This window comes from Panthera tigris, chromosome C1 (assembly GCF_018350195.1).
Source record: "Panthera tigris isolate Pti1 chromosome C1, P.tigris_Pti1_mat1.1, whole genome shotgun sequence".
Lineage (NCBI taxonomy): Eukaryota > Metazoa > Chordata > Mammalia > Carnivora > Felidae > Panthera > Panthera tigris.
Window position 1 is genome coordinate 148,545,766 of NC_056667.1, and position 13,084 is coordinate 148,558,849.

The window sequence follows — 13,084 nt, forward strand, 5'->3', positions numbered from 1 at the left end:
CTGAGGGAATGATCACATGCTACTAGCCAGAAGTAGCAGAGGACAGCACAAAATTACTTTCCTTTGTACTTCAAGAAGCCAGAGAATATAAAATTATCGATCTTTTGAAAAGGATATACAAAATATCAAATTGGTGAGTTTCAGGCTTGAAAATATTTCCCACAGCAATTCAAGGACCACAAATGGAAAAAAAAAATGCATATAATTATATGAATTTCTGAATAAGTGCCCCCTACAGGTACTCAGTATGACATAACCTGAGTTTACATTTGGGCAATAAAAAGACTGGGGCATAAACCTCACTTTAACAATATTCTTCATCTAGAATGCTGAAAGTTCATCAGAAACAACCCTTGAGTAAAGCCACTGTAGAACTACTAAAGAGGAGATTTCTAACCTATAAATAACCAGTGTCTAAAAATGTCGGACTTGTGTACAGATTCGAAATAGCATTTGTGGCTTCCACCTCACTTAAAGTACTACTGAGGATGTGGGGGCACAGGACAGGTGTTCAGAAGTGACCCAGGCTGTCTGGGATGGAGAGAGGATGTTCGCAGTGACAGGCAAAGCACCAATGCCAGGCTTCGGAACCAAAGCCAGGGACCAGAGCAGCGACGACTGGCTCTCGACTCACCTTTGCCATTTGAGCTTGAACCCCACTAGCCTTCAGGGCAGACACAGCTTTTTGAGCTGCTGCAGGACTGTCGAAGTCGACAAAACCATAACCTGAAATGCAAAACACACTTCGTTATTAAGCCATTATTTTGTGATAATGTAAAGAGCAAAAAAAAAAAAAAAAATGACTCTAGTTGGTTTCCGATGTGGGCAGCAGAAACGAAACCCTGACGTCCTGACAGATGTCTGGCACTGACAGCTGCAAATGCAGCGTCCTTCTCAAGCTGTCTTTCCCTGTCGTCTCTCATGAGCTAGACCAATGTCCCTTCAAAGTAAAAAACAAAACAAAACAGTTTTCCCTTTTCTCAGGTGTCCTATACTTACTGGAAAAAAAAAAAAAGACATCTAAGTTAACCAACCAAAGTTAAGAAAAGAAAGGGGAGGGAATCAACTTCAGAGAAATAGCGTTTCTAACGATTTGGCGAGAAGGACAGAACAATACTTTGGAACTTAAGACATGACAGGAACAAAAATGTTTATTCCATAGACTAAACTATATTTTTCAAAGAAATTAAGAATACCCATTAAATACCCCAAATATAAAATAATCTAAATTTTAGTACTTGATTAAAAATATGATTACTTGTTTACTTGATTTACACCTCGTGATCCCCCTTCACTTAAAGAAGGGGGTAAAAAAATGCCTCCAGATATCCAAAAGAGCTGTTTCAGCAGTTCATGCTCTAAAACCTAAAACTAAACCTCCCCAAAGAGGCTCTGATTTAAAGCTTATTTACCCATAGCTTTAGAAACATTTTTAACAAGCTGGTCAGCTACTCCTTGGCCACAATGTATCAAAAGCAGAAAAAGGGAAGGGGGTGTCAGGCTAAGGGTAGGGCTGCTACAAAAGAAGCATATGGATGGTACTTACCAGTGAAAACTGGCAACAAGCGATAAAAGAGGAAAACTACACAAAGAACAGGACTTACTCAGTGTAGAGCAATAGCTCCATGCATTTCACACAATCCAGTGAATATCACTGTACTAAAATAGGCAATCTTTGATTTTTCCCTGTGATCATTCTTAAGTTATTGGCAAAAAGCTAAATTGTATTTAACACACTGTTTAAAAGATCAGGGAAACCAGGCAAAAATACCAACAGAGATTTTACTGGAACTCAAACCTATTACAAAATAAATTTTAAATGAGTAAGAGTATTTTGAAAAACAAAAACACTGTTAGGACGCTGCACAGAGGAAGGGCCAGTACTATCATTGACGTGTAGATATTGTAAAGATAGTTTAGACCGTGAAGTCCTAGTGCCAAAACAGACCAACATACAGATCAACAAGGCCAAATGCAAAGCTTGGAAAAGGTTCAAAGGTCAGTGTGCACTCTTAGTACCAAAAATACTTTCTGGTAACAAAACAAGTTGTAATGAAACAGAGTAAGCCATCAATTATAGAAATAGATGTTTCAGTAGAGATTAGATTAGTTAAAGCTGAAATAAGAAGCAGCTTCCTTCTATTACTTGGAATTGGACTGGAATAAAGCCTAGTTTGATTTAGACAGTGGAGAAATAGCCAGGTTGGAAAGAAAAAGAAGAGTTAGCTCAGGTAAAAGCAGAGAATGCTACTCAACTACCACATCAGAAATTAGGTTAAACATTCCGAGTGTTATGTAGAAACCTGTAGTTAACGCTAATACGCATCCCTCCGTGGGCACACACAGGCACACACTCTCTCACTCTTGTACGTATTTTATTACCAAACACAACTTGAGCAGGCCATAAATGAATACCCAACTACAATGAAATGATGTAACTCCTACTCATGGATATTTAAGCGTGTCCTCCGCACAATTCTGCTGTTGCCAATAAATCACAAGAGACAGAGGATCTCAATTTTGATGTAACTGTGGTTGAATTTATTACCAGTCAAGTACTATTAGTATTATTTTATCTGTTATTTTCTTATTAGGAAAAAAAATCCATAATGGTTGCATGCTAGTTGTTTACATCCTTTTCTAACCACAGAGCTGTTTCATAAATATTTGCTTTAAAACAAACGTAACGGACAGGCATGCAACCACGTGCCCTTTTCCATTTACTCTATTGTATCACTTTCTAGTAAAATATGAGAGTATGCAAATTTGAACTACAGGTTCTATGGGTTTCATTATAAATATATGTATAAAGATGTTTCTGAAGGTGGGGTTCACTAAGTAACACAACACCCTCACACTGGGTCCCCAGGAGGGTTCTCAGCTCTCAGGACCAGGCATGTCCTGCTTCCTGGATTTTCCTTCACACTGTAGTGACTGATCCATGAGAATAGCTATGTTTTCTGTTTTTGCTTTGGCTATTAGGAAACATAGGCAGGCCATTTCTGTAGGAACCTGAGATTTCCTGCTCTTACCCTTAGTTTCTCAACTGGTCACCCATTTTTATTTTGCGTGCATGTGTTCTAGTCCTGTATGTAATTCTGTAAGCATTAATAATTAATCAGTGTCATCATCAATACTTTGTAAGTTGTTTCTTTTTCTTTTTTCTTTTGGTCCTGAATTGCCATATATACCAGTGTTGGCAAGTTTTTAAATACCTTTAGTTGGCTAAAAACGGACAAAAACTGAAATGCAGGAGAGCAACTGATTCGTGAATTTTCGCATTTAATAACTAAGGTACATGTTATTCAGAGCAATGTTTCTCTCTTCAGTGTAATTTTCTTTCTTGGATAGTGTCTATAAAATCTGCTTTGTGACCAAAAAAAATGTTCTGTGACCTCTAAGTTCTCTTAATTTCTAGGTGTAAAATTCTCTGATATAGTCAACCTCAAAAAATTAGTATATAACACAGGAACTTTCCATTTATGTGAATATAATCTCTTATGCATTACCTATTTATCCATCTATCCATCCATTCACCTACCTACCTTCTCAAGTTATCAGTGGCTAACATGTTATTTGTCTTTATCATGAGGTATGTTGTGTTATTTCTTCTCATCTGTCCTAAAATTACTTTTTTTTTCAGGAGCTCTCTCATTCTCACTTCCAGGATTTTATAAACCCATTTTGCTTCCTTGGTCCCCTCACTCCCTATCCACCCCTCACATATGCTGACATCTATCTATTCCTGAGAGTCTGTGTGAAACAAAGAGCCCTAAAAGATTCCTGTCATTGCCCTCACACAAAGCAGTATCTCCTTTGATTCACTTCAAGAGAAGGTCTCTAAGAGATGTGGCGTATAGAAAATCAGTTCCGAATTATTCCTTCTCTTATTCTAAAAGCACCACAACTCTCTCCACTTACCTTTGAACACTTTCCAACTGTTAAGGCTTTGTATTATGAAAATAGTTTACATTTAGCAGGAGTATTTTTTATTTATACCTTTTCTATACCATGTTGAGCATTTTATGGATTTTGGGTTCTAGGGAATAAGTTCTCATTGGAGAAGAGTGCATAATACATAGGAATTTTCAGTGCAGGGGCGTAGTGAGGAATTCACCCTTACTTAACTGGGGCAGCTTTGCTAATTTTAAACACACTGATCTGCCATGGAAGATTCTTTTTGGGGGGGTGGGGATGGGAGGAAAAATAGGGTAAAGCCATAAAAGCACTGGTCTACTGCGATTTCTCTCTCAGTTTGAAACAAATGTTTGAGATTAGCTTCCTGTTTTATGCCTGCAAAAACCCATTTTGCTTTATACAACTAAAAGATTTTTTTTTCTGTGTCCTGCGTTCCCAAATCATTTATAAATATGTGAAGTGACGCTAACCTTGGCAACTAAATGTAAACAGTTCAGTCTACAATTTGACTCCCTCTAGTTTAATTCATTTAAAATATTTATTGAGTACCTCTCTACATAAAGCAATGCTTTATTCCCTGTCCCCAGGCAAAACTGTCTTAATGTGCTATGTTGCTTCAACAGGACCTTAGATATTGGCCACAATGGCTTCTTTAAATTTAGGAGCTTTGAAGAAGAGTCAAATACAATGAACCACTTCACGTCTAGATTAAAGGAAATGGCTGGCTTCTAAGGCGAGGCCTTACCATAGGGTTCATTTACATTCTTTGCCTTTCTCAGACGGTGCTAAACCACAGCCATCACCACTACTTGAAAAACTAGGGTCTAATTAATGAGGAGATTTGCCTTCTCTGCCTATTCCTGTCAACCTTATTTCAATTCATGGGGTCAGTAGTTCGACTCAAAGTCAGCTGACTCCATTCTTCCCCTTTCCTAGAAATCACATGCCCATTGTTAAGATGCTGGATCATTAAAAGTCAGAACCGGGGAGCATCAGCACTGCCTCCTGTAGACGCCTCCTCTTCCAGCTCATGGAGCTGGATGAGCTCATCCTAATTACATGGAAAACTGAAGGTCAGTGCATCAAATTAATGCAGCAGCATATTTCAAAGGGGGATATGACCTCCCCTCCCTATTACAATTTGGTCAGTGAAAATGGTTCTCTCCTCCCCGCTGCCAATATTGTCAACAGGCATTCAGCACAGAACAATTGGGAGTATTGAAACATGTAATTAAGTACTGCTTAAAACTACTCTATTCTAATTAATAGAGCCAATTTGCACAATATGTAATCTTTTCAGTTCTTTAGTGCAGTCCAATGGTCTTCAGTAAGCAGCTCTAATCTCCTTGGGCTAAGGAAAGAAAAGCTATTTTCTAACTTTACTTCCCTTTTAAAAGTAGCGGCTAAATGCCAACCACTATCCTGCACATTAGCTCCACTGGTGTCCGATCTGCGATTCTGGCAAAGTGCTAACTGCTTAGGGTTTCCAGCCAAAACTCGACCAGGGACAAATGTAAAGGCATATGCTGACATTGTGCAAGACGGGAACTGGGTGACACATAAGACTTGCTTTTTAATAGAATGGAGGTAGTTTTGAAACCAAAGATCAGGTTTAAAATTCCATCATTTTCCTAAAGCTAGGATTTAGTAGATTATCATCCAAGGGAAGATACCTTTGCATTTGTTCGTTGTCTTATCCAAAATTGCCTTCGTGGAGACTATTTTCCCATATCTAAAAGATAAACAGGAAAAAAAAAAAAAGGAGAAGTTAAAATCAAGGAACACTTGCTAACATCTAAGTCCAGAGAACACACATACTTTTCAAACATCTGCAAACTTTAAGATACAAAATGTTCTATACTTAGAGGACAGAAAATGAGACTTCTAAACTCTAAACTGAAAAGGGGAATGGCTAGGTCTGCTATTTGAATCTTTGGATTACAGTTGGATGTTGAACTTTGAGGAATCAGAGGTACTTACCTGACAACCTTGGGACCAAAAAAAAAAAAAAAAAAGAAAAGAAAAAGGAACATGAGCTCTGTAAAAAGTTTCTTCTAGTAACACTATGTGAAAACAAAGCCAAATGTAAGGCTACAAAATTACTGAAGTACTGTGATCCACAAAGACTTTATAAACTGACATGAGGGGAAAGCTGCCTGCATTATATCTATTCATTTTGGTTTTGCAGACAGCACTGCATGGCTCCACATCGTCACATGCACGCACGTCCTTGTTTAACATGCCTGATGGTGTATTTAGTGCAGGTCTTTTTTTACCTAAGACTTTGATAGCTATTTATATCTATATAAACAAATATATAAAAATATATAATTAACACATTCATTAATATCTCTTTTAACTGAGCAGTAACAGCTATATAGTATACACGCTAATGTGTGTGTACATGCATGTGTGTATAAGAAATGAACACTAATGAGGGTTTGTATAAATGTGTTCAAATTCCTTAATGTACAGGAGACACTGGGGGAAGAAGGGAAAAAGTCCAGAATGCACTGCTACTGAAGATGAAATGGCAGCATGGCTTAAATATATGTACTGATCCTATATCCTTTATAGTGACTAGACCATAATGTAAGGTGCTGCCATCTATGTCTGTCTTCAAAACCCTAAGGGAAAAAAAAACAAAACAAAACACTTTGAAAAATAATTCTTAAAAATGATTGGGACTCAGATATGCACATAACTTACTTCATGATCTGAAACCTGTGTCCTCATTTATACATGGTCAATTTTCAGATTTTACTTTCCTATGTTTTACTTTTAAAATTTCACGTTTTCTCATGATCTTGAGGACTAAAAAGTCTTAAAAGCTTAGGAAATGAAGCATCTGTGCATCACTTTAAACCATTCTGAATACTGTAGGTTTCTAGTTTATGCACTGAACAAGCTGAAATGTTTTTATCAAGAAGAAACAAATGGCTTGAGCCACCTCTTTCCCTCAGTTAATTTTCACTCTGTGTAATCATGTAATCAAATGATTACTAACTAGGCATGAAAGTAAAGATAATTTAAGGTTCAAATGACAATTACATCCAAGAGGCATAATGCTGCACAAACACCTTCAATTCCCTGTAGAGACTCTGAGTATTTATAACAACATTAACACAGGTCACTATGCTTACCAGGAAAAAAAAAAAAAGTAATAATTAAAAAGAATCTGCTAATCAGAAAAAATAGGTGATTTTAGCAACCATTTCTCTACGTAGGTTATTTACATGCTTGATATTTACCAGTGCTCTCTCCTTTTGCTCAAGTTTTGGATGAAAAGATTTTTAGACTGCATTCCTGTCTCATACCATTCCAAAAGTACGGAAGAAGAAAGTTAGTACAGCTCCAATTTGGGATAAGGGGATTGAGAGTCACAGAGATTAAGAGACTTTGCTTGAGGTCACAGAGTTCAGGGTCTTTTGTAAACCACACAGAAGAAAGGAAATTTAGGGAAGGTCAGGGGCTGGCCTTCTACCCTTCTGGTCCTGCCCTCCACACTAATGATGGGAAGGAAAGAAAGGAGTGGGAAGTAGGAAAAAAGAAAAGGCTCCCGGTAGCCCTGGAACTCAATCCATGCCACACTCTCTTCGGGTTTCTGTTCTCTCTGGTCTCTTTGCTACTTTGAGGTCACTCCTCACTTCCACATCTATGAAACCCACACCTCTTCTGCTCTGAATTGACTCCCCAGATCTTGTTCTACTTCTCTGGGCACTCTTTCCATTCTTCTTTGCCCATTCAGCCTCTTCTTCTCCCTCCTTAACCAAGTACTCTCATCTCAACCCTTCCTTTGCCTAGGAAATCCATCCAGTGCTATGGGGTTGTTTAACGCATCTTCTCTGATGGTGCCTGTCTCCTTTTGGAGTTGTTTGTTGTTGTTGTTGTTTTATCCCCCACCCCCCCCCCCCAACTTTAGTTTTTGTCTCCTCCGCTTTCAACTTAAATATCTTAGTATGTTATTAATTAAGATACTTTAATATCTCATTCAATGTCACCTAATGCCCGATATTTTCTAAATCCCATCCCCAAAGAACCACAAACACATCTTCCCTGTCTTTTTCATTCAATAGCACTATCTCACTCCCAATCTCCCCTCAAGCTCGAGATCTTACAGACACCATCAACTCAGGCATTCCTGAGTCCAGGCAGTCAGTAACTCCTCTGAGTTGTCTCTGATGTGTTTCTAATATTCATCCTTTCCCTTCACTGTGTCTAGACCCAAGCAAAAAACACATAATAGCTCTTGCCTTGCCTCCAGCATCTGGTGCTTCCAACCCTGTCTGCTTTTATTTACCTTAAACATCACTTTAAACATGTCTCTCCCATCCCACCATTATCCCATTCTACCCATGCTTCAACTTGAAGAACCTGTTCAAACATTTTCTCTTCCATGAACCCATCCCTAATCTCCTCATCCAAATCCGTTGTGATTTTGTAAGAAACCAGAAAAGGGATTACATGTACTCAATTCCTACTTATGTTCTAGGCACTGTGCCAGGGACTTTGTATGCATGATCTTATTTAATTAACTTTGCAACAATCTTAGGAGGTAGGTGCTATTATTCCCATTTTTGCAAATGGGAAAACGAAAGCTCCTATAAATTTTAAGCCTAAGATCTCACCTAAAACCCCAAAGCTTAAATGAATTGTGTTTCATTTTTCACTGCAACTTACTCATGAAATAATTGTGAGAAACAAGTTTCCTTTATACACTGAGGGTATGAAAGGAGAGGAACCAAGCAGAAGCCCTCTTTGTATTTTATTTTACCTGCAAAGACCTCTTCTTATCAAGTGGGAGTAGACTTACTTTTCAAGCCAAAGCAGAGCTTCTGTTTGTGTTAAACACAAGAAATAAACATGTGGTTCATGGCTGAAAGAGGGATGGGGGGGGGGGGAGGCGGTGTGGGAGAAGAGATATTTCTAAAATGTATCAGTTTTGCTTTCTACTGCGGTTTTTACCATGATTTGTGGGTTAAGCCTGAAAGACTGTGACTCTCAGGCAGAAAACAGTTTCCACTCAGTCTGTGCTGCTAGTATTCCATATCGTCTCCCTGCACTGCAGTGGATCAGTGGACTGCCCGTATGGAGTTACCTGAGGGGTGCAGCAGGGTTTACGTCTCATAAGCTGTCTTCTTTTGGGGTCTATCCACTCACCTACACTTCCCACAGTGTCAGAGGTACCTCATTAAAATCACCAGGCTGGAAGATGTCACACTTGCCATCACTCAGGCCCTGGCTAAGGTAGCTTCTCAGTGGGTGATGAAGTCAGCATGTTGTGGGGAGGGAGTACGGGACAAGTAGTTCTGATGACAGGTGAAAGGATCTAGAACATGGGGATGAACCGTCTATCAAATGGCACCTCAAGAAACAGGGAAAAGTACAGCAGGGCTTCAGAGCAGTCACCATTTCCCACTACTGGTTCTATCTGCAGTAAGATTTACTAACGTGGGGCCAGGGATGGGGGTGCTATAGACGATTAACATTTCGTCTCATTCTATTGTTGATCATCAGGGCCTAGGTGTAAAAATTCATAAAGCAACTATTCACCTACCCTTGTTCCAACATGCATTTTGTTTTAAAAAAAATCATGAATTGGGGCGCCTGGGTGGCTCAGTTGTTTGTGTGCAACTGGTGATTTTGGCTCGGGTCATGATCTCACGGTTTGTGAGTTTGAGCCCCACTTTAGCCTCTGCGCTGACGGCACGGAGCCTGCTTGGGATTCTTTCTTTCCCTCTTTCTGCCCCTTCCCCCCGCAAGCCTGCATGCACTTGCTCCCTCTCAGTAAATAAACTTAAAAACAACAACAACAAAAAACTCATTAATTAACAGGGACATGTTGGGAAAAACAGGCCTCTTGACTGGCAGAATTCATATTCTAACAACACCAAGGAGAAGAGAGCAAAGCATAGACTTTTATGGGGAAAATGTGAATATGAAGATTCTTTGGGTTTTCACCCGATTCAAAGTAACAAGGCTCAGACCACAGCTCTGGTACCCAAAATATAATATTCTTTGCTAAGAGTAGATAATCCACTCCAGAGGAAGCAAAAGGATAAAGAGTAATTAGGAGATGTGACTACAGAATCATTAGAATTTCAAAGGGAGAGGATAATAAGTAAAGACTCACATTTAAACCTATTGGCCCAAGTGAACTTGGCTGATAAAACCTGCTGATAATCTACCAACATTATTGTGCTTCTATCACAGCTTTAGACATTTCTCCCCCATTTCCTTTTAAATTTCTTTCATCTCAGTAAGTTTCAGTCTGTACTTAGTACATAAAACTTCATTTTCTCCTCGGCCCCCATCAGTCACTCCTAAGCTCTAACTTTTTATTAATTTACCTTAATTACAAAAGAAATGCATACTTGTAATTAGAAGACACAGAAAAGTAGGTTGAAATGTTTGTATCACCGGAAGTCCTGGGTAGGAATGTTAAAGCACATTAGTGCCTATCTTTAGACTTTGTCCAACGTGCGTGCACATATGGAACACACAGGTGTGCAACCTGTGTACACACACACACACACGGACACACACACACACACACACACACGTGTGTGCACAAACTCCTATACTAGGGAACTCATGGCTTTTATCACATTCCAAGTTACAAGCCCAGGCTCTGGAAAGTGGAGTCCAACCCACCCACCACCAACAGATGGCGACAGTGGTTGATAAGTTATTTTAACATTGGTCATTCCAGTTGTAAATTTATTTAAGATACCACAGGGTTATGTGCAGTGTCTGTGTTTTGAAATATTTTAGGATCATTATTAAACCTGAAAAGGCAATGAGTATGTGGAAAACAGTAAGAAAAAGTATACACTTATAATGTGAACAAAAAATATATTTTAAGTTTGACGAAGGTGGGATATTGCTCATGTATAGAAGATGATTGGTTTTTGTTTATTTTTTAAATTTTTAAAAGTTTTAAGATAGAGACAGAAAGAGAGAGCATGCGAGTGAGCAGGGAGAGGGGCAAAGGGAGAGAGAGGATACCAAGCAGGCTCCGCACTACCAGTGCAGAGCCTGACATGGGGCTCGATCTCTTGACCTCAGGATCATAACTTGAGCTGAAATCAAGAGTCGGATGCTGACCCAACTGAGCCACCCAGGCTCCCCATGGTTTTTGTTTGTTTTAATAGCTGAACTGCCAGTGAAGGACAGATTGAGTATGCATCCTGTGAGATTCTGTGCCTGTGCAAAGGACAATAATCAGCAAGAAGGAGGGACAGGGAACTGAAATGACGTATGAGTATACGGCTATCAGTTCAACATCAATACTGGACAATATGATCTAATGAGTTAATTCAGGAGACTAAAAAAAGCAACAGCTTACATTTATCCAGCTTTTATTTTATGCCGGGCACTACTCTAAGTGTTTTAAGTCATTTTAATCGTAACAACCACCTTTGGAGTAGGTGAGGGCTTTTTCCCACTCTGTAGATGTGAAACTAGAGAGCAGAGCACGGGGCCTAGTAAAGGCAGCACAGCCAAGAAGTGGCAAAGATGGAAGACAGGAAGTTTGCTCCGGACAGCCATGCTGACAGATGCAGAAACTGGTTACCAACCACGGGCTGTTCCATAGGTTCAAAGCAATTCCCGTCTTGAGTCTGCATGGCTCTAAATGAGTGAGAGGATGAGGGCAGACTCTAACTGCAAAGGTTTCCAGGACAGATGCTGATAACATTCAGAAGGGAGTTACTGCACTTTCTGAGATAAAATAACACTGTTCTGCTTGGAATAAAATGCCCAATAGAGCATATGTATTAGTGGAAAGGAGGGATGACTGGCTTTAAAGCTTAAAAGGAATAATTCATGTATTTACTGGGTAATAATGGATTTGGGACTATAAGCCATAACTCTTGTCATTTTGGACTTTTGGGGGAGAAGAAAAACAATGCACATGCAAACACACCCACACAGAGATCATACTGCATATGCTGTTTTCTACCTTGCTCTTTTCGCTGCTTTACTTTTTCAGTGGCCTCCCAGGAAAAGAGAATTTCCTAAAATTTGTTTTAGCTCTTCTAACAATGGGTTGAAAAGGGGAAGGAAAAAAAGTATTAGATAACACTCATTTTGCTAATAGAAAAGTTTGTTGGAGAATGAAATAAAAAAGTAGGAGTTTTTCAGTGAGGATTCAGAATAACATGGATAACAAAGCCATGGATATATGTTTTATATATATATATATATATATATATATATATATATATATATATATAAATAACATGGATAACATATATATATATTTCCATGGATATGTTATCCATGTTATTCTGAATCCTCACTACCTTGAATAACTCAACTGGTTATGTTTTCTTTATTTACTTGGTATAGGAAGTGGTAAGCATTTGAAGACGTGACATTTTACATTTTAAAACTAGGCAACCAATATCAAGCAAATTTTATAAGACTTTACCTTTTTAGCACTGAAGATTTTATTTTAAAGTTTATTTATTTATTTTTGAGAGAGAGTGCAAGCGGTGGGGAGTGGGGGGAGCAAACAGAGAGAGAGGGAGAATCCCAAGCAGGCTCTGCACTGTCAGTGAGGAGCCCAAAGCAAGGCTTGAACTCACAAACTGTGAGATCATGACCTGAACTGAAATCAAGAGTCAGATGCTCAACCGACTGAGCCACCCAGATGCCCCAGCACTGAAGATTTTAAATGTTTCTGCAAGACTCTTCTAAGATGTAAAAATACAAAAGGTATAGAAAGTTATTCTACTTTTCATTTCAGTTGTTTTGCCTTAACGGTCCCTGTTACTTGGGTGTAACAAAGGCTGGGTGTGCCTTTGTGGATAAATGATTTCTGGCACATGGGACAGAACAGAAATCTCCCCATCTTATGCAGCTGAAATTGGAGCCAGAGTTTGAAGGAGGTAAAATGCTTGGCAAGGGAAAGCTGCTACAGCCCTAAAGGTCAGGAACAAACCTGGTGCTGAAGGTGAACGGAACACAGGAAAGACAAGAACAGTCAAGAAAGGGATCAGACCAAGAAACCAACCCACACAGCATGTCTTTGGCATGCCCTTCACCATATAAGGCCTATGAAAAATATACACAATGCCATTCTTGTCATCAAAGGGGGGACACTCTGTTGGGGGAATGTTAGGGAATCTTTAATATTAAAGAACTAAGAGAGCTTGAGGTG

At 39.1% G+C, this 13,084-nt stretch overlaps 1 protein-coding gene across 14 annotated transcripts in view; it reads right to left on the minus strand.

Moving 5' to 3' along the window:
- RBMS1 (RNA binding motif single stranded interacting protein 1) overlaps positions 1-13,084 on the minus strand; it is a 215,787-nt gene that overhangs the window by 35,803 nt on the left and 166,900 nt on the right. For all 14 annotated transcript variants that reach the window (XM_042994549.1, XM_042994548.1, XM_042994557.1 and 11 more), the window contains 2 exons: positions 5,592-5,650; positions 635-726 (listed from right to left, as the gene is read on the minus strand). In XM_042994549.1, coding sequence (XP_042850483.1) covers positions 635-726; positions 5,592-5,650 — 151 coding nt within the window. The remainder of the gene's footprint in view (positions 1-634; positions 727-5,591; positions 5,651-13,084) is intronic.